Source organism: Botryllus schlosseri, chromosome 6, assembly GCF_051294905.1.
Source record: "Botryllus schlosseri isolate E-star chromosome 6, Bs_hap1, whole genome shotgun sequence".
NCBI lineage: Eukaryota > Metazoa > Chordata > Ascidiacea > Stolidobranchia > Styelidae > Botryllus > Botryllus schlosseri.
In genome coordinates this window covers 7,824,696-7,851,348 of record NC_137241.1, presented here as the reverse complement: position 1 = coordinate 7,851,348, position 26,653 = coordinate 7,824,696, and the positions used below count along the sequence as shown (strand labels likewise).

At 40.1% G+C, this 26,653-nt stretch overlaps 1 protein-coding gene across 3 annotated transcripts; it reads right to left on the bottom strand.

The window, feature by feature from the left end:
* On the bottom strand, window positions 1-26,531 carry LOC145440796 (uncharacterized). Of its 3 annotated transcripts, XM_080318541.1 has the most exons (16): window positions 26,336-26,531; window positions 22,851-22,958; window positions 22,679-22,793; window positions 22,475-22,619; window positions 8,185-8,389; window positions 7,654-7,829; window positions 7,437-7,596; window positions 6,576-6,837; window positions 5,939-6,088; window positions 5,623-5,753; window positions 5,474-5,566; window positions 2,701-2,885; window positions 2,492-2,641; window positions 2,183-2,337; window positions 1,985-2,122; window positions 1-1,927 (listed from the first exon to the last, which is right to left on the bottom strand). In XM_080318541.1, exons 1-16 carry the CDS (start codon window positions 26,466-26,468, stop codon window positions 1,780-1,782), a joined length of 2,454 nt encoding a protein of 817 aa, XP_080174667.1. In that variant the 5' UTR covers window positions 26,469-26,531; the 3' UTR covers window positions 1-1,779. The 3 variants fall into 3 exon arrangements, with proteins under 3 accessions (XP_080174667.1, XP_080174668.1, XP_080174669.1); XM_080318542.1 differs by lacking the exon at window positions 5,474-5,566; XM_080318543.1 differs by lacking the exon at window positions 22,679-22,793 and having other exon boundaries at window positions 22,912-22,958; window positions 26,336-26,477.
* Between the last annotated feature and the right edge of the window lie 122 nt (window positions 26,532-26,653).

The following is a 26,653-nucleotide window of genomic DNA, read 5'->3' as shown; positions in this document are numbered from 1 at the left end:
AATACGTGATAAAAACAATCGATTTATATTCGGGTTAAACCTCTCTAGCAACATGGGGAAACGCATATGCAGTGTGCATGAAATCGTAAAAGAGCCGCAATCGAAGGCTGGAAGAAGCGCAGTTTTCCCACCAGTATCTCTATATAGTCATGTTTCTATGTGTCGGAGGTTTATCTGGGCTCCTCATCGCCGATCCCGCTGTTGACGCAGCGCCTTGAAAAAGCCCAGAGGAAGAGTGAGCCGAGCTCCGAAGTCGGCGGCAGAGACTTGCAAGAGAACGCATGGAAGCGAGAGCGAATGGAAGAGTGGATGTGCGCGAGCATGAAAGTCGTCCTGAGTATACAAAAAGCAAAGATACCGAACTTTACGAATGCATTGTCGTGGCGCGCAAGGCCTAAACAGGCGATAAGCGCCACTGTCGTTGTTGTGTGATAATAATAATAATAATAATAATCTCTATATAGTGTAGGCCCGTCGAAACAGGTCGAGGGCACTTTTTAAATTTTGTAGAAGCCACGGGCCGCAATACTGCAACATTGAGACAAAATAGGCCACGCAGCAAGCAACCACGTTTTTAAAACTTCACGTTAGTACAACGCCGTGCCCACTTACATGGTCGATGATCATGGTTACCACAAAAAAGGCAATATATTTTATTAAAAATTACAAATACAACAAGAAATATCATGATCATAAACTTCAATTTATTTTGAACTACGAGCTGCGCACGATACCTTTCAACCTTTTTCAGCGGCTGAGGAATCGAAATTGGGGCTATCCAGACATGTTACTAAGCTGAAATACGATCTCATCCTGAAGATTGACCATGTGGGGAAGATCTAGGCCGTTTTCTAAGCGTCTCGGTCGACAGCAGTGGTTCTCAAACTGGCGGGCATGAAAGCATCTGGATGGGACGCGAAGCAGCGGTCAAATGAGTTTTTTTCGCGCTCCGCGAGATCTACCTCCAGTTCATATTTCTTTCTTTATATATATAGTCCAAATTTCATGTTATAGATTTCTACCATCAACAGTCATAACCTTCCGTTTCATCGGACTATAGGAGTACCAAACGTACTCTTTTTTGACTTTTTGGGAAGTGACCTCGGAGGACGCCCAAATGTCTTCTTTTTTAGGAACTTTGTCCTCTTTTTTGAAAATTATGGGTAAATGTAGGCGAAAATTGGACTGAGATATAGGAAATAAGCACTCAAGTAGCGGTCTTGCGGGTTTTTCGGGAGTTGAGCCAGAAAGAATACCTTTTTTTAGTCAACCGACTACAAACTGGGAATAAATTTACAAAATTTTCCAGATTTCACCCCGGTATTGTAACTCAGAAAATTTTGAAAATGTGTCGTCTTTTTGGATTCCCAAAATATGGTAACCCTATCCAATTATCTTTTGGGGTTGCTAGCATCCTGGTTTGATTTTGTGTTATGACGATAAGAGGGGGCGCGAAATTTTTCAGTATCATAAAGGGGTTGCGTGTCTGAAAAAGCTTGAGAACCACTGCTCTACAGAGTCTGAGCCTTTGCATGTCAAGGCAATATGCTCAAGCTCCTACCCACACCTGATACATGTGAATCTGTTGCCAAAGCCTTTCACTTAACAAACTTTCATGATTTTTTGTTGATGCAAATATATTGGATTAGTTGATATTCAGTTTAGAAGCCAAGTATATAAACAGGCCTATCAATGCTTCCATTAACAAAAACGCGAACACCGATTAGGGATATCGTTCTGCTACATCTATGATTCCCAGCCTTGCCGTCTGGAAGTGGCTCACACAAAATCGTCTTCCGTTTGATCAATGTGTTGAATGTGCACGTTCGAGCTTTTGCTCTGCATGTTTATGAGCTGGTGAGCGATCGAATCGTAGGACGGACGTTTTTCTGGTTCCCATTGCCAACACCGAAGCATCATGTCATATCTAAGAAGACGGTTAGTAACAAATCAGAATACATCAAAACGTTTACAAGGCACTCACATTTCCTGACTGCAAGATAAAGGCTTCGCAATCCTGTTTCCTTGTTGCAAAAAGCTGAACAAATGATTGTTAGGAATCCCGGGATACGGAGACGCACCAAGCGTGACTATTTCGTATAAAAGTACGCCGAAAGACCATCTAAATTGGAAAATATGGTTAAACATTTGTTCCGCATTCTCGAATTATAACAGTGCTCACACATCACTTCGCCATGTAATTGGCGCGTCCGCGACAGTCATGCGCTCCGGGCTTACCCATTTCACGGGTAATTTTCTTTCCTTAGCCTCTGTGATCTTGCCGATGCAATATACATCCGAGGACAATCCAAAATCACTTAGTTTGCATCGTAAGTTCTACAAAAGTTTGCTTGTTGAATAGTCCAATAGTACAGCACATATATACAGGATTTGACCAACGATCGACACTCTTAGTGTCTTGCCTGATGCAAAGCCTAAGTCCATGGGGCGGTATTTAAAACGTGACCCTATATGTCAGAAATCGTCTCACCTCAGTTACTAAAACGTTTCTGGCAGCCACATCTCCGTGGATTATTTTTATCCTCTTGAGATACTTCAACCCATTCGCGCACTGCTTGGCGATTTTACGAACGCTCAACTCCGTGATGTTATATATCGGGTCACTATCCCGCTTTTCCGCCTGTAAACGCCCAGAAGGTGGCGTAATTTCGTTCGGTCTCATTGTAGAACTAAGATTACCTTTCTGGCATCCCACAGGAAGCTTAAGAGATCGCCGTATTTCATGTATTCGACCACGATGCTGAGCTGACAGTCATTCAATGGACAGAATCCAATCATGCCAATTACGTTCGGGTGGCTTCCGACTGTAGACATGAGAGCTATTTCAGCCACGAATTGCTCCCTCCCGGTTGCATCGGCTGCATCTGTGATATAAATTGGGATCTGTATAAGCAGAATTATTGCCAGATGTCAATTTCCGCAAATTATTAACCATCACACACTCTACGTGCAAGCATCATTTGTATTAACAGTTATGTTTGATTTATATCGTGGTCCAAGTCTGGGGTAGTTTCTGTAGCACGGGTGTAGTACATTCACTTCCGTATATCACGTGTGGTACAAGGGTGTGTATTGTGTGTACACATTTTTTTGCTACGGGTGCAGAGTTGAACGGATCGGTAATTCGAATCAATATTTCTAACATGCTCTTCGAAAAAGTGTCTCTGGAATAAAGAATCGCCGGATTGATCCGACTGACCCGAAAACAATAAGACCTGATTGATTGATTAATAAAACAATAATTATTAATTTGAAAGTACCTTATTCCATGTGATTCAAATCACAATGTTACCTTTCCAATCTGATTCCAACTAGGGTGGCATTTCAAACGAGTTTAAAAGATGGCCATTGTTTAAAACCCGTTTTAGGTTGGTGAATACCGTAGGCCGTAGTGGGATAATCCACAGCTGCGACACCTATGGGTTGCGAGTTCGCGTCCGACCGAGGTCGATACCGGAATTCCTACTTAAGTGCTGGAGGTTTATCTAAGCTCCTTCTCGCCATATCATCCGCGAAAGAGGTGTCTTAGAAAAGACTAGAAGTGGGCCGTGCTACAAGTCGGCAGGTACGGAATCAAAAATATGGAATATCGGCCTGGTGTAAATGACCATTGTAGTCGGCCAACACCATTAATACCACAAACAACAAAGCCTGCTTTATATTGTGTTTTTTAGCCATGACGCCACAGTGGAATAAAAATTACTATTGAAAACATAGGGTTAATGTCGCTCCTTTGTCAAAAAGGTTTCCGACCCGTCTTAATTGGCCCAGTCCTATACTTCTTGCATTAACTCCGACGCGGAAACAGAAATACTTTTTAGACGATTCTTGAATAAAAGCGAAGCCTTCATATGCAACTATTCGTTTTTTTATGAAGTAGTTGTGACCGAAATTTGTGAATGAGTTTGTACCTAACTGCACATATACAGGAAGCATCTATACCTAAAACACGCACGAATTGGTGTTTTCGAGTACATCGCCGATAGTAATAAATTTGTTGGAGTTGCCAATCCAACATCTCACGCACATGATCCGGATTAAGTCATTTCAGTTTTGACTTTGACGTATAAGTCCAAATAGGGGTGTCGTGAACCTCTGAAAGGTTCAGGTTCGTGTGAACGGAAACGTGAACCTCATGACGTCACGTGACGTGATATTGCTAATTCCAAGCCTATATTTCAGTGAAGTGATAGCCTATATTAATGTACACGGTACCTATTACCTAGCGACGACTCGGGCCATATAATGCCACAATGCATAAGTATATATTGACGTGTTTTTAAAGTGTATCAATTGGGGCAATCATATGATATAATAATCCCATAAAATCATTATCTTTCGTCGCTTTGCCAACAATTACGACGAGGACTTGCAAGGGAATATAAGATTATGCCTAAGCGGTCCAGGCCAGACCGGACAATGCATTCGGCGTCCGAGTATTGCTACGTAGATATTGAGCAGAGTGTAAAAGGGGTTTCTATACTTGCTACCGATATTACCACATAAACAAGTTATATAGCAGTAGCCTGCCAGAATTTTTCGATCAGACAACGACATCAATCTCATTGATTGGTTGAATAAGCATAATTCGCTGACTGCAAGCAGTGCATTTCCATTTTGATGTTGCGTGATTGCGGGTCAAGCTCACAGCAGAGCGTCACTAAATATTCACAAACGGAAAGTTGGATATTTCGGGCAAACTTTTGTAACAAAGCAAGTAAAATTTTTGAGATTGTCAAGGTGCATGCTCGTTTAGTGTTGATTTTCTGCTGCCAGCGCCATGCATAGAGTTGAAATGCAATAAATTTCAACCAAAGATGGTTATAATGAAGCGAAAGTTGTAATATATGAAAAAGGTCCACAGTGCACAATATACCAAAGTTCGTTTGTGAACGTGAACCTATAAATTTCTGAGGTTCCCACACAGAACGCGAACATGAACCTCACGTTCACACCCTCCCTAGCCTCAAGGTCGGGTGTTGCGCTAGCAAGAAAAGAAAGAAATACAACAGTAAGACTATATTGCCTGTCAATATCATGATGAAATATATTAGGAGATCAAGTCGATGCAGTAATTTTTACTCTGCAATTTACTAATGTATTTTATAACTTTATTGGGGCTTCCGCGCGCAGCAAAAAATGTTGTCACGGGCCGTGGTTCGCTCACCCCTGCCTTATCGTATTCGTCGACTATATCCAGAGCAAGTTGGCCGAAGGCTCATACTACATATTTTATCGAAATAATTTACAGAATTATAATATTATTTTACAACTTTTGAAAAATAAAATTCTCTTTGAAATGACATTTGTTTAAAATATATTTCAAAAATGTGTATTAAAATACCTCTTGTTTTAAATGAAATCCTAATTGCAACCGTCTTCATTTCACTATAGTTGTCACTCATTGAAATTGATTTGTGAGTTCATAATCTACTGAAGTATTATTAGCTACCGGGAAAGCACTTGACAGCGACAGTGGTTACGTGCGTAGCTCTTCGCAAGTTCGCTTTTCGGACAACCCCAAAACTGCCGCGCCCAATCACTTCTATAGAAAAGCAAACTCAAGTAAGTTGCCAAGATCGAACAAAATAATGCACTGACCTCCCAGTTCCAGATCGCTGAGTTTAATTTCCCATTTATTTCCCAATAAATTCCGGATTATTCCTCCTTGTGAAGCTTCTTCGCCGAAGTCACCATCGTCGAGATATTTGGAAAATGACAGCTTCATCTTTCTGTGGATACAAATCAGCATCAAAACTTGTACACGTGATTACGATTCTAGCCGAGGGAAATAAAGTAGAAGGGGGAGATTTTGTATGGAAAGAGGTCATGAGCTATATATCGGATCTTAAGTTCAAATGATTGCGTTCGAAACAGTTCTGGGGCCACGCTTACCAAGAATTTGAAGTTCCCCTACCTTATTTTCCTTGCTCTGGCTTGACGTATCCACAACGTTATCATGACAGTGACCGCAATGACACCCAGCATCCCTAATCCCACGCCCAATGGCATAGAAATCAGTGTGCAACCCTTTCCTCCTTGCATTCCATCGCCGAAGTAAAAATACCTTTAAAACAATTTGGAAGCACAGGTTGCAGAGTAGCCCTGCCAGAATTATTTAGCAATAAGTCGATATACGGAGGGCGAATAGTCTAGACACCGCCAGGCCGGTATTAATTAGAGATGTGCGTAGTGTTAATGTCGCACAAGCAACTTTGAATCTATTTAAAATATTTGTAATGAAATATGGACCAGCATAACAGTCGTCCATGGCGAGATAGAGTATAGTGGTATGATCCACAGCTGCAAAAACCAATAGGTTGCGGGTTCCAGTCCGACCGTGGTCCACTATAGATTCCCATCCCATGTGTTGGAGTTTTATCTACGCTCCCTCTGGCCATCTGATCCGCTTGATTGGTATCTTACAAAAAGCCCAGAAGTGGCCGAAATGTCAACAAAAATAATATCGGCCTGGTGTGGTCATTTACACTGTGAGCACCACAAACATACAAACAATCGTCCATTGCAGACACGAACGAATCCGGAACACTTACGGACACGAGCATCGAGACGAATTGGTGACGTTCATTGCATCCCAACATATCGCATTATGATGACACAGCTCACTGGGGCAGTGAGAATCTTCGAGGCAGCCCGTCCCGCCAGTAATATTCTGCGAGATTCCATTTCCGACGTAGCCGATAGGACATTGGCACTTCGCCGGTGTTAGGCTTTCTGGCGGCAGGTCTACACAGGTGGCCAAGGAGTCACAAAATACAGCTGTTGAATTGCTGGTTGCGTTGCACACGTTTATATCTGAATAAAATAGCAACACAAGATATGAGAGTAGCCGAAAAGGGGATTTCGATTTCAATGTATGTCTATTGGCTATCAGACGGTCAGTATAGCCTCTACGTCGTCGTTATTACTTGTTAACGTCGTAATGTTTTTAGACTATACTTCCACATCACCTTGAACAGTTTGTCATCAACTACTTACTCAGTCAGGATCTTTGAAAAGTATAAAGTAGGTTTTTGATGAGTTTTGATCACTTTTCTGAGTGAAATTGCAGTAGGGACTGCGTGAAAGAGCCACTGTATTAAGCTAACTGGATATACTTTCGAATATTGTCCCTATCAGTAGTGTCGTTAGTGATTTTACGTTGGGTCGCGAATATACATATTGTATTTTAGACCAACTGCTAAACGCATGACCCTGAAAACAACTCTATATTTTGATAATACGTACTTGTGTAGATTCAGAGCTTTTATATCCTACTTCCACTTGAAGTAGTTTTGACACGCCTTGGAAGCTGTTACTTTTGTTGGTAATTGAGAGCAAATTTACTGCGTTACTTCTACTTCTACTTGAGTCGTAACCCAGACTATATTGAGACTATCTCATATCATACTCACCGGGAAGGATAAAGAAGTGCGAAAACGTCAAGCCGTGATCGGCACATGTCGCGCATAATGTCAGTCTTGGGGTGATGTTGAATGGGAAAGGCTGGTCGAATGTAACGTTGGACGCCGTGAAATAGTAAAACCCATCTTTACTTGACCGCTTTCGGGTGTTCTGCAAAATGGAAGCGTACAATTACTATATTCGATACTGAAACAGTGTTCAACCCACAATATATCGAGATGTCTGATGAAGGATCGTAACATCGAACCCGTCGAATGACGCTCCACGCGCTACGTCGTAGGGTTTCCTCCATCGGTACGTGACTTCTCCGCGGTTGGTAGCAACATCCACAGTCGTGTGGAGCTCTTGGACGTCGACGGGTGGACCGGATAATATCATGGAAGCTAAAGTTCCAATTCATGCGATTTATGGCTCTCATACAGTTACGGTCCTTTCAGGCGGGATCACGAATCATGTGTATGGTTTGTTGCGACTTGGTTTTCACATGAGAAATAATAACGCGTTCACAGCATCTCCCAAAGCACACACAGAATTGGGTATAATCGCGAACTTTGACGTTTTGAGGACAGTTGCAAACCTAGCGGGAAAATAGTCAACTGGCGAACTGATGGAACTTATAATTATTGATGGCAACTTACAATAATGAAAAGCGCAAAACCCTTGAGATGCCAACGAGAATGTATCTATAATATTGATAACAAATCCCGGTACAAATCATTACAAAATGGCCTGTCTTACTTGCTATTGTTTGTTCACGCGCGCAGAATCCATCCGCATCGTCGAAAGTAATGTTATGCCCTGTTATCAGTTCCTGCCTGCAAAATATTGGTTCCGGCCGAACAATATCGAAGTTATCTGGATCAATTCCGTCGGCGGCGTATTGAATAACATCCAGTTCATATTTTCTCCCGAAGTCGATTTGCTTTGTGATTGATGTAGTATTCTGCCCAATGAAACGACAACATACAAGGACAGATATCAATCTTCATTAATCATGGGGAGTTAAAAGTAGGATTGCACTTCTGCACCATATGGAACGGGATAACGTGAGTAGTAGGTATGATCGGTCGTGAGGTGGGTGGGGTTCTTATGGGCGGGGTGGCGAGCGGCTGGAAAACCGGGGGTGGCGAGCGGCTCTTATTTCTTATGGCGGGGGTGGCGAGCGGCTATTGCGTCTTATGGCGGGGGTGGCGAGCGGCTCTTATTTCTTACGGCGGGGGTGGCGAGCGGCTGGGAAACCGGGGGTGGCGAGCGGCTTTTTTGTCTTATGGCGGGGGTGGCGAGCGGCTATTGCGTCTTATGGCGGAGGTGGCAAGCGGCTCTTATTTCTTATGGTGGGGGTCGCAAGCGGCTGCGAAACCCGGGGTGGCAAGCGGCTCTTTTGTCTTATGGCGGGGGTGGCAAGCGGCTCTTTTGTCTTATGGCGGGGCGGCAAGCGGCTATGTGTCTTGTGGTCGCACGGTAACCCTTTTCAGCATAGGGATCGGTCGCACGCGGCTTCGTTGTTGGCATGTCGTACTTTCGGGTATAGGCTGCGGGCGGAATGTCGTACTTTCAACAAAAAAGGCGTGAAAATGGTTTGCTAAATCTAGGAATCAGTCGCATAGTAATGTTTGGGCAATTAGTTTACCACAGAGCCGACGTAGACGGCGATTCGAATATCAACAATAACAACGGTCGCAAACTAACACTTCAAATAGGTGTGAAATAGTTTGCAAAACCCCGCGATCGCTGACAAGATAATGTCTCGGACATAACCATCTTTCGCGACTTGGTGTTACAGGCATATCGATCGCTCACGCGGTGAAATATTCGCAAGCAGTTTGGCACAGAATTTGATACTGCTCGTAAGATTTGATAAGTAACGAATAACAGACCGGCAGTGTCGGTAACTTGAATAGCGACAAATTGTCACTTATTTTTGCTCTAAACCTAATCCTTTGTGAAGTGAACGCTTATTCAAAAGGTGTGAAATAATTTTAAAATCCTACGACTGCTCACAGGGTAATGCTCCAGACATACCGATCGCTCACAAGGTAATATTTCCGCAATAAGTTTGTCACAGAGCCGTCGCAGACGGTGATTCGTAAACCAACAATTTGTCACTTGCCCGCGATCGCTATATGTTTCACGCCTCCGGAATAGTGGCTGACTTTAGTTGTATGATAAGAATCATGAAAATATTCAAGCAATGTGTCAATTTGTCAACTTGAAATGAAACTTACTACACAACTCAAGTTGATTCGTATCTGAATGTGTTGATTCGGCACAACCATTATCCTCTGAGAAATCCATTTACCGCGATCAGTTGATTCGAACGTAACTTGAATATCGCTGACACCAACTTCAGCCACATTGAATTATTCGCACATTCCGAGCCGCTGTTTTCACACCTATAGAATCAATACCAACTCTCTACAAGAATCAAGAATCACAAGTATGTGCATTATACAGTTATTATCTTTATAAACATGAATTTAAACTCTTAACAAAAACACACAACTAATCATTTGCCAACTCTAGCATTACCAAAAAATTCAGGTATTGTTGATTAAAAATCCTTGAACCCGTATTATTAAGAGTGTTATAGTACGACGTCGGAATCCACTCGTGAGATGTACTAAAGGTAAATCCAGATAATCCAAAATGAAATATTTGGACTTTGACATAGTCTGAATTGAAATAGATTGACAAACATGGCTACCAACTTTCAACCCAGGCATATTTAGAGATTATACGCACATTGATTCGAAACAAGTAATGAAACATTACAACTCTATTCGCGACCTGTCTTTACGTTTGTCAAAGAGAGTTTCAGAAATATTATCACTATGACATCTCAACATTTTAACATCTTGCCATCAACAAAAGAGTAAAATACAAAAACCTTGTCAAGTCAATCCGTTTGTAACTCACCGAACCAAAGCAAAAAGTGTCCATACGAAAAGTAGACAAGACTACGCAAGTAATCACCACAACCCACAAACATATCAAGTTCGGTTTTAGGCATATACCACCAACTCATCTTTTTTGTTCAACTGTAAAAGTCGTTACTATGCCGCAAGACAAAGAAATTACTATGCGGTATATTTTGTAAGATAAAAGTAATTACTTCTCGGTGCCGGCGACTTGAGATTAACATAATATGTTTGAGTATACGAGATTTGAATTTCTGACCAACGTAGTTGAGAATTCATTTACTATAATCGAACGCAGGTGTTATATCGAAAATTATCGTGATGTAAACATAAGGATTGTCACATCGATTTAACATATGAGATTTTGTAATGGTCTACCATGACTTGATTATTAAATTATTTGTGTTAATTAGTCCCGGCGTTGTGATAAAGATTATTGTGACAGCAACAAACTTTTCAGTACCATTGTTGTTAACATATTCAGCTGTAAACTATACGTGTCTGAAATGTTCTTGATTGGAAAATTACTCCACCTCGATAAAAAATCACTCTGCGTATCGTGATATCAGGAAATATTTTACAAATGTAATTGTTTCCAGTAACCAAGACTAAAGATGAAACAGCAATATCGGTATTATTACATTCAACAACCAGTACAATTATTAAAATCTATCGTTTGCGCTAAACAACGCTAAAGATGCAATAATTCCATTATTCATACATTGAACATCCGATACAAAATGCTTTATTATCCCGATTCGCAACGGGTAATTGAAACGACTAAGTGTAGAGTCAGTATATCACAATGACACGTCGTTACTATTGAATCCAGCAATTGATACGATTTATTGCCGGGATTTGTGACAGCGCATTGAAACATACACAACTTACAGAGTGTGAAAATATCACTTTGGGTATCGAGTACCCTTTGAAGCGTGCAATCAATACATAATTCCAGTCGCACTCTCTAAGACATTGTGAAGTCTACGGATTTACACTTCAAGACTTTGATCAACACAGAAGCAATTTGGAATATCTTTACTGGACGCATCCTATTCAACTAGACTTGAGTATACGCAAAACTCATAGCATTAACAAAATCGCAATAGGCGCTACACTGAAATTTACAAAATGTGTTTGTATTCTTGCTCAAAGTAGTGATCATGAATTATCATTTGAATCTTCTAAAGTAATTGTAATCGTAAAACCAAACTTGCGAAAGTCATTACCATAACAAAAGAATATTGTAGGTTGCTTGCTAAATCTATGCCGGAAATATTTGTAGAACGCTCACGACCAAAGAAATCGGAAATTGTCATTCATCAAAGTAAATGTCGTCACAATACTCTGCCACTAAAAGACGTTACTCGTATGTGATTGAATCGCCGGTAATTAACTAGCTAAATCAAACCCCTAAGAAATTTCACTCACTCATTGGATATGAAACAGCGTCGCTTAATCGGCGTAGATCGTTTTTCTAAATGCAAATCATACCTGACCAACAGAAAACAATTTTCACTCACCTTGTAATGAAACCAAGTGGCGGGCCTTCGTTTCAATATTTTGTGTCAAATACTTTGCAATAACCACACTGGAGTGGTTGAGCTTTACATCATCAAGCTGTCATCTGTAAATCGAGATCGCATCCGACTTGTAACTGTATCGTTTACCTAACCGAGTTGTATGCACAGTTTGATATTTTTGTCATTTAGTGATTGCTGAACATACCAAACGATACACATTCACTTCCGAAATACTGCGTTGATCTCAATTCCCTTTGTCGTGATAATCGAAGTACATTTGTTTCGAATTCGTAACAGCCGACTTTTCTATGACACGATATATTTCGACAAGTTATGCTTAGAAGATTGGTTGCATATCGCGAAAAATAACATACTACTCATATTGATACTGTTAATCGGTATTTTCACGCGAGTCGATTTTCAAACGAGTAAAATTTATTACATGAGTTGTTCCGCTTACTATATTTAAATGTAAACTCACCCATCTTTCAACAACAAACAATGATAAAATAAGTACGCAATCAAACACAACGCTTTGTACGACGCTAATTATTGTTCCACACATCTCATTTCATACTAAGTGTATACGAAAGATATTCATAACACATGAAAATATTCGCTCATGCTACGAACATACGCAATGATTGGTGACGCTTTCAAACTGTTTCGATATCACAAGAACTTTATTGTCTGAATTGGTGTTCATGTATCTTAATAATCAAATAGTTCAACACAGAACTAGTACGAACAGAAACATCAGAGTTGTTTACACAAAAGTTTGTATGTGTACAGTATGCGAATACCATGTGTAAGTCCAGCACAATTGCGGTATCCATCCGAGTTTAGTTAACACAAATTTATTACAACGGAGCCACGTAAACTTTCGTGAAAGAAAAGCATACTCACTTCCAGAGGGTTATGTCAACACCATAGCAGTACTCCAACAACAAAGTACATATGCTTTCTAGTCACGGTCCTTACATCTTTCACATAGATCAAACTACTTTGCTAACGAAAAGTGCTGAGTCATCACATGATTGCCTTCACAACAAAACAGCTAGAAGATATTATCATACAAAAATATTCCTAACCCTTTGCGCACCAGTGACAAATCATACAACAAACATTTTTTGTGAGTCGAATTGTTGTTCAGTGTCAAGTCTACCTGTTGAAACGTACATTAAAACAACACAGTCACAATTCAATTAAAACCACAAATCTATTTTCATTTCGTCACATACAGAAAAATAAATTTTCTTTCCCCAACACATACTTGTAACCAATCGCTTTCATTAAACACACAACTTCATAAAAGTATTTACTTTCTACAACATAGACATTCCGACGTAGTCAAGAAATATTTTTATTAATCAAAATCATCGACTTCTGTTTACGATGTTAGTGTGTGCATGTCATACACGTGGGGCCCGTATTAAAATGGACACGACACAACTGAATGTAAGGAGATAGAAGTCTATCGCATAGATTTACATGTGGTCTTCGCTACGGTTTCAAAAAAACGAATCATCTCTTTTGCATTGATCTAGACCGAGCAAGTTAGTTAATGACCATGATTGTGTTTGTCATATGCGAATGATAGGGTTACTGTCAAATCTACATACAACAACCTTCTGGCACTCATAATAGCGATTTCATTCTCGCCCTTCGTAGTCATATACCCCTAACTCGGCGTTTTTGTTCATCGACAGCTGCGTTTAACAAGACCAACGACTCTGAACCCACGACGTTTACCTATGTAAAATTACCACTTTCACTTGGTAGTCCGTCGTTTACCTGGATAAACATATCATTTTCACTTGGAAATATATTTTTTCCCAGAGTAAGAAACCTTTTTCACTTGGAAATCAATTTTTTCCCTGGGTAACAAACCTTTTTCACTTGGAAACATATGTTTTCCCTGAGCAACAAACCATTTTTACTTGGAAATATATTTTTCCCTGAGCAACAAACCATTTTCACTTGGCGGTCCGTCGTTTACCTGAGTAAAAATATCATTTTCGTTTGGACATCTGACGTTTACCCAGTGTAACAATACATTCTCACTTGGCCATCTAGCTTTTCCCAGAGTAATAATACATTTTCACTATGAAATCTGACATTTCCCTGAGTAACAATACCGTTTTTACTTGGAAACATATTTTTTCCCTGGGTAACAAACCATTTTCACTTGGAAATATATTTTTCCTCGAGTAATAATCCATTTTCGCTTGGAGATGTGGTGTTTACCTAAGTAAAAATACCATTTTCGTTTTGAAATCTGACAACCACACACATCAATTTGGTATTTGCTGTATTGGCGAAAGTTTGAAATAGATTACAACGAACAGTGACGAAAATATACACGACAACCGGTTTCAGAGTATACTCGCGCCGGTAGCAACACATCTATATCATCGGTTAACCACACGAAATAACAATATACTCTTGTATATCGAAATGTATGCTTTGGAAAATGACGAATATTGTATGTCCTGATGTGTGTGTGTGTGTGTCCGGGTTCGTACTTTAGTTTTTGCACAGAGTCCATACGTCCGAATAAAACACCACCTCGACTTTGGTACCTGGTTGGTACATGGATAACGGCGGTCGGAAATCGACGAATTTAGGTTCTCGTCGTGCTAACAGTTCTGGGCTACTTGTGATTTTCCTCACACATGTTTACTATATTGTGTCACTCTTTATTGGTCAATACATATCCCACTGCTCAGTCTGAAATCGGAAACCCGAGAAAGTATTAACCGGATCCGGATACCAACTCTGAATCAAAAAACCAATGAAACATGGTACACCCCGTGTTTCCATGAAAATAACAAGACATTACACATCAAGTATACTTCACGATTGTTCATAGATACCAAGTATTCACGTAAACGAGGTGTACATACATCATGGATAACATCATGGCCGGCATTACAAGCATCATGGACGACAACTTCATGTTCTCAAGTCTCATACATGAACCGACTCTGTACATTCAATGTGGGGGTAGATGACTTGGAGACAGACAAACACACATATTTGACCGTAACATGATCTTAGTAAGAACCGACATGTATTCAACTTGGAGAAAAATGAGTCGCACCGTATTTCACCGAGATTGCATCTCCTTTCGTGGTTCACATCTTGATCTACCCCTTCACAAGGTAGTTCGGATTCTCAGACGGATTTACATCGTGTATAAGGAACTCGGAGTATAGTAAAGTCGGGATATGAAGTTTAATTACTTACTCACTACCCTGTATGTTTGTGGTGGTCATACCTGGCAAACTTTTTTGCTGATAACGTAGTGTTTCACCTTACATCAGTTGGTTCAATGTATGTACCGGGTTGTGAAAGCTGTCGCAGAATATCATGTCCATCCGTTTTACCACCCACAGATTTCTCCATCCTCACACTTTAGTGCTAAGACACAAACAAGATGCGGTGGTGGAAATATTGAAAATGAGAAAGCAGACCTTGGTGTCATTTGATTTGGATTTTACACCCGATGAACCCACCATTCGTACTGCACATTGGGGTCAGGATTCTATCGTTGATGTCGAGGGAAAAGAAATGTACAGATTTGTTGGTGTCGTGGATATTCAACGAAAATCGGGGTACATGATTGTACGTGGTTCGCGTATATGACTGTGAAGATATCGCTATACATAACGTGCTGTTCGCCGTATCGAGAGCATCAACGGATATCCATGTTACGGTCAAATATGTGTGTTTGTCTGTCTCCAAGTCATCTACCCCCACATTGAATGTATAGAGTCGGTTCATGTATGAGACTTGAGAACATGAATTTGTCGTCCATGATGCTTGTAATGCCGGCCATGATGTTATCCATGATGTATGTACACCTCGTTTACGTGAATACTTGGTATCTATGAACAATCGTGAAGTATACTTGATGTGTAATGTCTTGTTATTTTCATGGAAACACGGGCTGTACCATGTTTCATTGGTTTTTTGATTCAGAGTTGGTATCCGGATCCGGTTAATACTTTCTCGGGTTTCCGATTTCAGACTGAGCAGTGGGATATGTATTGACCAATAAAGAGTGACTCAATATAGTAAACATGTGTGAGGAAAATCACAAGTAGCCCAGAACTGTTAGCACGACGAGAACCTAAATTCGTCGATTTCCGACCGCCGTTATCCATGTACCAACCAGGTACCAAAGTCGAGGTGGTGTTTTATTCGGACGTATGGACTCTGTGCAAAAACTAAAGTACGAACCCGGACACACACACACACACATCAGGACATACAATATTCGTCATTTTCCAAAGCATACATTTCGATATACAAGAGTATATTGTTATTTCGTGTGGTTAACCGATGATATAGATGTGTTGCTACCGGCGCGAGTATACTCTGAAACCGGTAGTCGTGTATATTTTCGTCACTGTTCGCTGTAATCTATTTCAAACTTTCGCCAATACAGCAAATACCAAATTGATGTGTGTGGTTGTCAGATTTCAAAACGAAAATGGTATTTTTACTTAGGTAAACACCACATCTCCAAGCGAAAATGGATTATTACTCGAGGAAAAATATATTTCCAAGTGAAAATGGTTTGTTACCCAGGGAAAAAATATGTTTCCAAGTAAAAACGGTATTGTTACTCAGGGAAATGTCAGATTTCATAGTGAAAATGTATTATTACTCTGGGAAAAGCTAGATGGCCAAGTGAGAATGTATTGTTACACTGGGTAAACGTCAGATGTCCAAACGAAAATGATATTTTTACTCAGAAAAACGACGGACCGCCAAGTGAAAATGGTTTGTTGCTCAGGGAAAAATATATTTCCAAGTAAAAATGGTTTGTTGCTCAGGGAAAACATATGTTTCCAAGTGAAAAAGGTTTGTTACCCAGGGAAAAAATTGATTTCCAAGTGAAAAAGGTTTCTTACTCTGGGAAAAAATATATTTCCAAGTGAAAACGATATGTTTATCCAGGTAAACGACGGACTACCAAGTGAAAGTGGTAATTTTACATAGGTAAACGTCGTGGGTTCAGTGTCGTTGGTCTTGTTAAACGCAGCTGTCGATGAACAAAAAAGCCGAGTTGGGGGTATATGACTACGAAGGGCGAGAATGAAATCGCTATTATGAGTGCCAGAAGGTTGTTGTATGTAGATTTGACAGTAACCCTATCATTCGCATATGACAAACACAATCATGGTCATTAACTAACTTGCTCGGTCTAGATCAATGCAAAAGAGATGATTCGTTTTTTTGAAACCGTAGCGAAGACCACATGTAAATCTATGCGATAGACTTCTATCTCCTTACATTCAGTTGTGTCGTGTCCATTTTAATACGGGCCCCACGTGTATGACATGCACACACTAACATCGTAAACAGAAGTCGATGATTTTGATTAATAAAAATATTTCTTGACTACGTCGGAATGTCTATGTTGTAGAAAGTAAATACTTTTATGAAGTTGTGTGTTTAATGAAAGCGATTGGTTACAAGTATGTGTTGGGGAAAGAAAATTTATTTTTCTGTATGTGACGAAATGAAAATAGATTTGTGGTTTTAATTGAATTGTGACTGTGTTGTTTTAATGTACGTTTCAACAGGTAGACTTGACACTGAACAACAATTCGACTCACAAAAAATGTTTGTTGTATGATTTGTCACTGGTGCGCAAAGGGTTAGGAATATTTTTGTATGATAATATCTTCTAGCTGTTTTGTTGTGAAGGCAATCATGTGATGACTCAGCACTTTTCGTTAGCAAAGTAGTTTGATCTATGTGAAAGATGTAAGGACCGTGACTAGAAAGCATATGTACTTTGTTGTTGGAGTACTGCTATGGTGTTGACATAACCCTCTGGAAGTGAGTATGCTTTTCTTTCACGAAAGTTTACGTGGCTCCGTTGTAATAAATTTGTGTTAACTAAACTCGGATGGATACCGCAATTGTGCTGGACTTACACATGGTATTCGCATACTGTACACATACAAACTTTTGTGTAAACAACTCTGATGTTTCTGTTCGTACTAGTTCTGTGTTGAACTATTTGATTATTAAGATACATGAACACCAATTCAGACAATAAAGTTCTTGTGATATCGAAACAGTTTGAAAGCGTCACCAATCATTGCGTATGTTCGTAGCATGAGCGAATATTTTCATGTGTTATGAATATTTTTCGTATACACTTAGTATGAAATGAGATGTGTGGAACAATAATTAGCGTCGTACAAAGCGTTGTGTTTGATTGCGTACTTATTTTATCATTGTTTGTTGTTGAAAGATGGGTGAGTTTACATTTAAATATAGTAAGCGGAACAACTCATGTAATAAATTTTACTCGTTTGAAAATCGACTCGCGTGAAAATACCGATTAACAGTATCAATATGAGTAGTATGTTATTTTTCGCGATATGCAACCAATCTTCTAAGCATAACTTGTCGAAATATATCGTGTCATAGAAAAGTCGGCTGTTACGAATTCGAAACAAATGTACTTCGATTATCACGACAAAGGGAATTGAGATCAACGCAGTATTTCGGAAGTGAATGTGTATCGTTTGGTATGTTCAGCAATCACTAAATGACAAAAATATCAAACTGTGCATACAACTCGGTTAGGTAAACGATACAGTTACAAGTCGGATGCGATCTCGATTTACAGATGACAGCTTGATGATGTAAAGCTCAACCACTCCAGTGTGGTTATTGCAAAGTATTTGACACAAAATATTGAAACGAAGGCCCGCCACTTGGTTTCATTACAAGGTGAGTGAAAATTGTTTTCTGTTGGTCAGGTATGATTTGCATTTAGAAAAACGATCTACGCCGATTAAGCGACGCTGTTTCATATCCAATGAGTGAGTGAAATTTCTTAGGGGTTTGATTTAGCTAGTTAATTACCGGCGATTCAATCACATACGAGTAACGTCTTTTAGTGGCAGAGTATTGTGACGACATTTACTTTGATGAATGACAATTTCCGATTTCTTTGGTCGTGAGCGTTCTACAAATATTTCCGGCATAGATTTAGCAAGCAACCTACAATATTCTTTTGTTATGGTAATGACTTTCGCAAGTTTGGTTTTACGATTACAATTACTTTAGAAGATTCAAATGATAATTCATGATCACTACTTTGAGCAAGAATACAAACACATTTTGTAAATTTCAGTGTAGCGCCTATTGCGATTTTGTTAATGCTATGAGTTTTGCGTATACTCAAGTCTAGTTGAATAGGATGCGTCCAGTAAAGATATTCCAAATTGCTTCTGTGTTGATCAAAGTCTTGAAGTGTAAATCCGTAGACTTCACAATGTCTTAGAGAGTGCGACTGGAATTATGTATTGATTGCACGCTTCAAAGGGTACTCGATACCCAAAGTGATATTTTCACACTCTGTAAGTTGTGTATGTTTCAATGCGCTGTCACAAATCCCGGCAATAAATCGTATCAATTGCTGGATTCAATAGTAACGACGTGTCATTGTGATATACTGACTCTACACTTAGTCGTTTCAATTACCCGTTGCGAATCGGGATAATAAAGCATTTTGTATCGGATGTTCAATGTATGAATAATGGAATTATTGCATCTTTAGCGTTGTTTAGCGCAAACGATAGATTTTAATAATTGTACTGGTTGTTGAATGTAATAATACCGATATTGCTGTTTCATCTTTAGTCTTGGTTACTGGAAACAATTACATTTGTAAAATATTTCCTGATATCACGATACGCAGAGTGATTTTTTATCGAGGTGGAGTAATTTTCCAATCAAGAACATTTCAGACACGTATAGTTTACAGCTGAATATGTTAACAACAATGGTACTGAAAAGTTTGTTGCTGTCACAATAATCTTTATCACAACGCCGGGTCTAATTAACACAAATAATTTAATAATCAAGTCATGGTAGACCATTACAAAATCTCATATGTTAAATCGATGTGACAATCCTTATGTTTACATCACGATAATTTTCGATATAACACCTGCGTTCGATTGTAATAAATGAATTCTCAACTACGTTGGTCAGAAATTCAAATCTCGTATACTCAAACATATTATGTTAATCTCAAGTCGCCGGCACCGAGAAGTAATTACTTTTATCTTACAAAATATACCGCATAGTAATTTCTTTGTCTTGCGGCATAGTAACGACTTTTACAGTTGAACAAAAAAGATGAGTTGGTGGTATATGCCTAAAACCGAACTTGATATGTTTGTGGGTTGTGGTGATTACTTGCGTAGTCTTGTCTACTTTTCGTATGGACACTTTTTGCTTTGGTTCGGTGAGTTACAAACGGATTGACTTGACAAGGTTTTTGTATTTTACTCTTTTGTTGATGGCAAGATGTTAAAATGTTGAGATGTCATAGTGATAATATTTCTGAAACTCTCTTTGACAAACGTAAAGACAGGTCGCGAATAGAGTTGTAATGTTTCATTACTTGTTTCGAATCAATGTGCGTATAATCTCTAAATATGCCTGGGTTGAAAGTTGGTAGCCATGTTTGTCAATCTATTTCAATTCAGACTATGTCAAAGTCCAAATATTTCATTTTGGATTATCTGGATTTACCTTTAGTACATCTCACGAGTGGATTCCGACGTCGTACTATAACACTCTTAATTATACGGGTTCAAGGATTTTTAATCAACAATACCTGAATTTTTTGGTAATGCTAGAGTTGGCAAATGATTAGTTGTGTGTTTTTGTTAAGAGTTTAAATTCATGTTTATAAAGATAATAACTGTATAATGCACATACTTGTGATTCTTGATTCTTGTAGAGAGTTGGTATTGATTCTATAGGTGTGAAAACAGCGGCGCGGAATGTGCGAATAATTCAATGTGGCTGAAGTTGGTGTCAGCGATATTCAAGTTACGTTCGAATCAACTGATCGCGGTAAATGGATTTCTCAGAGGATAATGGTTGTGCCGAATCAACACATTCAGATACGAATCAACTTGAGTTGTGTAGTAAGTTTCATTTCAAGTTGACAAATTGACACATTGCTTGAATATTTTCATGATTCTTATCATACAACTAAAGTCAGCCACTATTCCGGAGGCGTGAAACATATAGCGATCGCGGGCAAGTGACAAATTGTTGGTTTACGAATCACCGTCTGCGACGGCTCTGTGACAAACTTATTGCGGAAATATTACCTTGTGAGCGATCGGTATGTCTGGAGCATTACCCTGTGAGCAGTCGTAGGATTTTAAAATTATTTCACACCTTTTGAATAAGCGTTCACTTCACAAAGGATTAGGGTTAGAGCAAAAATAAGTGACAATTTGTCGCTATTCAAGTTACCGACACTGCCGGTCTGTTATTCGTTACTTATCAAATCTTACGAGCAGTATCAAATTCTGTGCCAAACTGCTTGCGAATATTTCACCGCGTGAGCGATCGATATGCCTGTAACACCAAGTCGCGAAAGATGGTTATGTCCGAGACATTATCTTGTCAGCGATCGCGGGGTTTTGCAAACTATTTCACACCTATTTGAAGTGTTAGTTTGCGACCGTTGTTATTGTTGATATTCGAATCGCCGTCTACGTCGGCTCTGTGGTAAACTAATTGCCCAAACATTACTATGCGACTGATTCCTAGATTTAGCAAACCATTTTCACGCCTTTTTTGTTGAAAGTACGACATTCCGCCCGCAGCCTATACCCGAAAGTACGACATGCCAACAACGAAGCCGCGTGCGACCGATCCCTATGCTGAAAAGGGTTACCGTGCGACCACAAGACACATAGCCGCTTGCCGCCCCGCCATAAGACAAAAGAGCCGCTTGCCACCCCCGCCATAAGACAAAAGAGCCGCTTGCCACCCCGGGTTTCGCAGCCGCTTGCGACCCCCACCATAAGAAATAAGAGCCGCTTGCCACCTCCGCCATAAGACGCAATAGCCGCTCGCCACCCCCGCCATAAGACAAAAAAGCCGCTCGCCACCCCCGGTTTCCCAGCCGCTCGCCACCCCCGCCGTAAGAAATAAGAGCCGCTCGCCACCCCCGCCATAAGACGCAATAGCCGCTCGCCACCCCCGCCATAAGAAATAAGAGCCGCTCGCCACCCCCGGTTTTCCAGCCGCTCGCCACCCCGCCCATAAGAACCCCACCCACCTCACGACCGATCATACCTACTACTAACGTGCAGTGTATATGACACTATAACAAGGTTTGAAGCTTGCCTTCATGTTGAAGATGTATGGCATGTAGCGTGAAATGATAGAATAGCGATACAACTGCTGCAGGCTAACTGGACCTTTACTAATCTGGAAAGCTATCTGCTGTCATTAGTAATGAGCCAGCACACCACGTCAAGGATTGAACTAGGTATGCTGGATATATGGTTGCAAGGATAGACTACATCAAAACTAAGTACCTCTACCGCATGCAGAGACTTGATGATTATTGCAATATGGGACTTTTCTAACAAATGCAGAGATTTGTTGATTGACCAACAAAGGCGGGCTTTGACCAGGGGGCCCCAGGCGACGGCCCACCTCGCCAACCCCAAAAGCCACCACTGCTTCTGTACAATCTCTCAATCAGCACATTCAGAACTTTTATAATATTACCTTGCTATATACTTCGTATCCTTTGTTCAACAAGCAACACAGATTCTCCACCTTTCCCTTTGCGGAAATACACGGAAACGAGCATGTCGCGTTGGCCTGACTAGCAAGATTGGGCAACTGGTACTTTTCGCCAGCTTTTGAGCACCTGCAAAGTTATCCAAAGTGTCGCATTCCAAAATTGTAACAAGGAAACGCTTGAGTTACTCAGACTGTCCCCACTTTGTAGAGTGGAATGGAAAAATAGGCGAAACGTGCGATACTAATCGTGACGAATCACGATCGATATCCTTCAATTTGATTAGGAATCCGACGGTTGAGTCTGTGAAAAATGCTTGTTGCAGCCTACTAGCGGGACGGTATGAATTGCATTGTTCACCGTGAATATCATTCCAAGCGAATTTCATCGTCAGATTCACGTCGAGGCCAAGACGACTTACCGTAGCGGAGATTTCATATCTGATCCTCGTACTAACGGGATGGTTGTCTGAAAAATTTATAAATACGTTAGCACTCAGCGAATACTTGTTCATCTACCTACAAGGCACGATTTTGGGCAAAATGTGGTACGAAATTAGTAGGGATGGTGTGAACGTGAGGTTCACGTTCGCGTTCTGTGTGTGAACCTTGGAAATTTAGAGGTTCGCGTTCACAGCAGAACCTTGGTAGGTTCTGCACTGTGAACCTTTTTGGTAAATTGTAATTTGCACTTCGTTATAAGATCTTTGGTTCAAATTTATTGCATTTCAACTGCGGGTCACTCTATGCATGGCGCTGGCAGCATTAAAAAATCAACACTAAACGAGCATGCACCTTGTCAACCTTGAAAGTTTTACTTGCTTTTTTGTTACAAAAAATTTCTCGAAATATCCAGCTTTCCGTTTGTGAATATTTAGTGACTCTCTGCTGTGAGCTTGACCCGCAATCACACTTTATCTGGGCTCCTCATCGCCGACCTCACTACCACGGTAGTGCATTGAAAAGCCTAGACTGAAAGTGAGCCGTGCTACAAGTCGGCAGCAGAGACCACGATGGGGACGCATGGCAGCGAGAGAGGATGAAGGTTGACTGCGAGAGAGATTGAAAGACGTTCCCAAGAATACAAAAGCAAAGACCAATGAACATTATGAAATTCATGTAGAGGCGATAAGCTCCACTGTGTTGTGCTCATTAATACATACATACCCGCAATCACACAACATCACGAGCGATATACGTAGTCAGCGAATGATGCTTATTCAACCAATCAATGACATTGATATCGTTTTCTAATGTAAAATATCGAGCGGGCGTACGGGGTCAATCTTAACTTCATATCTTTACTGTATCATTAAAACCAAATCCGTGCGATTAGGGTGCTGGCTACTGTTGTATAACTTGTTGTTTATGGTATCGGTAGCAAGTATAGAAACCCGTTTTACACTCTGCTCAATATCAATGTAACAATACTCAGACGCCGAACACATTGTCCGGTCTGGCAAAGACCGTTAAGGCGTAAGCTTATATTCCCTGTTAAGTCCTCGTCGAAATTGTTGGCAAAGCGTCGGAATGTATTGATTTTATGAGATTATTATATCCGTTGATAAAATTTAGCGGCGTTTAAAACGCCAATATGTACTTCAGCAATGTGACATTATGTGGCCCGAGTCTTCGCTAGGTATCGTGTACATTAATATAGGCTATCACTTCATTGAAAGATAGGGTTGGAATTAGCAATATGACGTCACGAGGTTCACGTTCGTGTTCACACAGAACCTTTCAAAAAGGTTCGCGTTCACACGAACCCGAACCTTTCAGAGGTTCACACCATCCCTAGAAATTAGCTGCTTGCAGGACTTTGGTCGCGTGATAGGTTGCTAATAGCAACTATCGATTGAATCTCGAGTCACTCTCTTCTGTGTCTTATGATAAAGTCTTCATTTTGAATACACGTTAAAGGGTTGTATACGCATCAACGTCATGCCAATATCGTATTCCGTGTTCACCGAAAACATACAATATATAGGGCGCACACAATGTGAAAGATTCGAGGAAGGGAATTCGGCAACGGAGCGACATCACATCGCGTATACGATAAAATCGATTCAGTGGCTTATTCTAACCTTGGTAACTGTGGTGTTAGTAAGCATTGTTTAGGTAGTTATAACTAGGGCTGGGCACAATGATTCGAGTACTCGAATCTGAATCGAGTATTAATTTTGATGATTCGAGTCGAGTAGTAAAAGACGATTTTTTCGAGTATTGAAATTATACGCTCCTCGCAACTGAAAGTTAATTTACCAACGATAATTATAGTTTTGATACTATTTTCCAATGAGGAAGCCTTAAAACCTTGATTGGCGGTATCGCAGCGTACGAGACATAGTACAAAGCTAGGAACGTTACTGGAAATAACACATTTACGAGGTCATGATCGTCCCACCACATTGTCAAGAAGTGCAATGAAATCGGTATGGTCGAAAAAATACCAAGTATCTTTAATGTGACAGATAAGAGGCATTATGTTCTTCGTGGTGGCATAAAAGGCACATATTTGAACTTTGACATAGTACATTCCGTTGTGACGTCATAATGAGTGATACTCGAATACTCGACTCGACTCGAAGCATTTTACGTGATTCAGAATCGAATCACCCAGGTACTCGATTTTGCCCAGCCCTAGTTATAACACTGCCATATAATGCACCCGCTGTCGTGAGTATGGTCATTCCTTATTTGCCGAGATGATGTTAAGTTTTACGTCTCGCTAATATTAGAGTAGTATTTAACTCAGCGTTCTGCATGGCTGGTCATTGGACAATGAACATATGGTCTAAGTCAGGACACTCACAAAATGTGTGGACAGTGACACTGATCTCTCTCTCTCTCTCTGTTGGCTCTGTGTCAACTACCATGCGAAATAATGTTCGATCCGCGGGAACATAAACACCTAATACGGTTACAACCATATTCCGATCACAGCACGCGGTCAGTGTTCGGTAGATTTCAATTCATTTTGTATTAATACAACGTGACTATTCAAATGAAGTTGTATGGGAGCTCCGCGGCTTCAAATTGTGACTTAGTCCATGTGTAGTCAGGAAATAAGTCATAAGGATTCTTCATGGTCAACAGCGACTGAGAACCATCTTGCTTTTTGAGATATCTAGTTACCATCACCGCATTAGTGAAATGAACTTTATTTGGCAGATTATTTTATGATATGCACAATGCACATATAAGCTCTGTCAATGTCTCGTACTTTCAAAATCAGAATGGCTGCCTTATGGTGCAAGTAACAGTGTAAATAATCGAAGTTAGTCAATACATATGAACTGCGGTTCTCAACCGGGGGCAGGTGTGCCGTCTGGATGAGTGAAGCAGAACACCAGGACATGCAGAATGAAATTATTTGCTATTCAGGCATATTTGTGAATAATGTGTAACTAAGCATACTCTGTTACATGTCTAGAACAGATTGGTTGGCAAATGCAAAACATTCTATCTTTCAAGGCTTCATGAGCATTTCAATAATCAACATAGAGGTCAAATAGTACCTGAAGCTTGGACTTTTACCGATTGAAAAATATCTCATGAAATTGGCCAAATATGCCAACAATTCAACTGAGTGTTAAATAAATTTGATAGTTTTGTGCTACGTGCACGGCTGTATGCAAAATCGATCGAGGACTTTCAGCGTGAATTCTAATTTTACGACTCAGTTCCGAATATATAGTTTTTAAAACCGTATCGTGTATTATATTGGTACAGCATGGTCTATTAGCCTTATATTAGGGTTTAAAAATACTATCTGCAATATGACATATAGCCCGTTATGCATGTTAGCATGATATTGGCCCGTTCGTCGATACAAGTTATACTCACGGTCAGAAATTATATTGCATACTGCATCTGCCCGCCATTTACTCGTGTCACAGATTGCAACTATTATCAGATATGCTTTGAAGATCTTCAGAAACAGTGTAGGCCTACCATAAAGCACATCCCGCTTAATCATGGCTCCATACTTATGAGATACCTATGCTTCCTATACTGTAAATCAGTTCATAAATATAAACATTCAACTTATGTGTCTCTGAAAATTCGACGGTCTTTTGCTTTGAAGATTCGTTTGATGCAAAGAAACATATATATTATATAATAATACGCTACAAATTAAGTAGCATTGAAGCTGTGTGCTGC

Coding starts and splice junctions, on each gene's coding strand:
- LOC145440796 (XM_080318541.1), bottom strand. CDS start 26,468: ATGATTAAGCGGGATGTGCTTTATGGTAGGCCTACACTGTTTCTGAAG. Junction 2,338..2,491: donor GAAACGTTTTAGTAACTGAG/GTGAGACGATTT, acceptor AAACTTTTGTAG/AACTTACGATGCAAACTAAG. Junction 1,928..1,984: donor TTATCTTGCAGTCAGGAAAT/GTGAGTGCCTTG, acceptor CCGTCTTCTTAG/ATATGACATGATGCTTCGGT.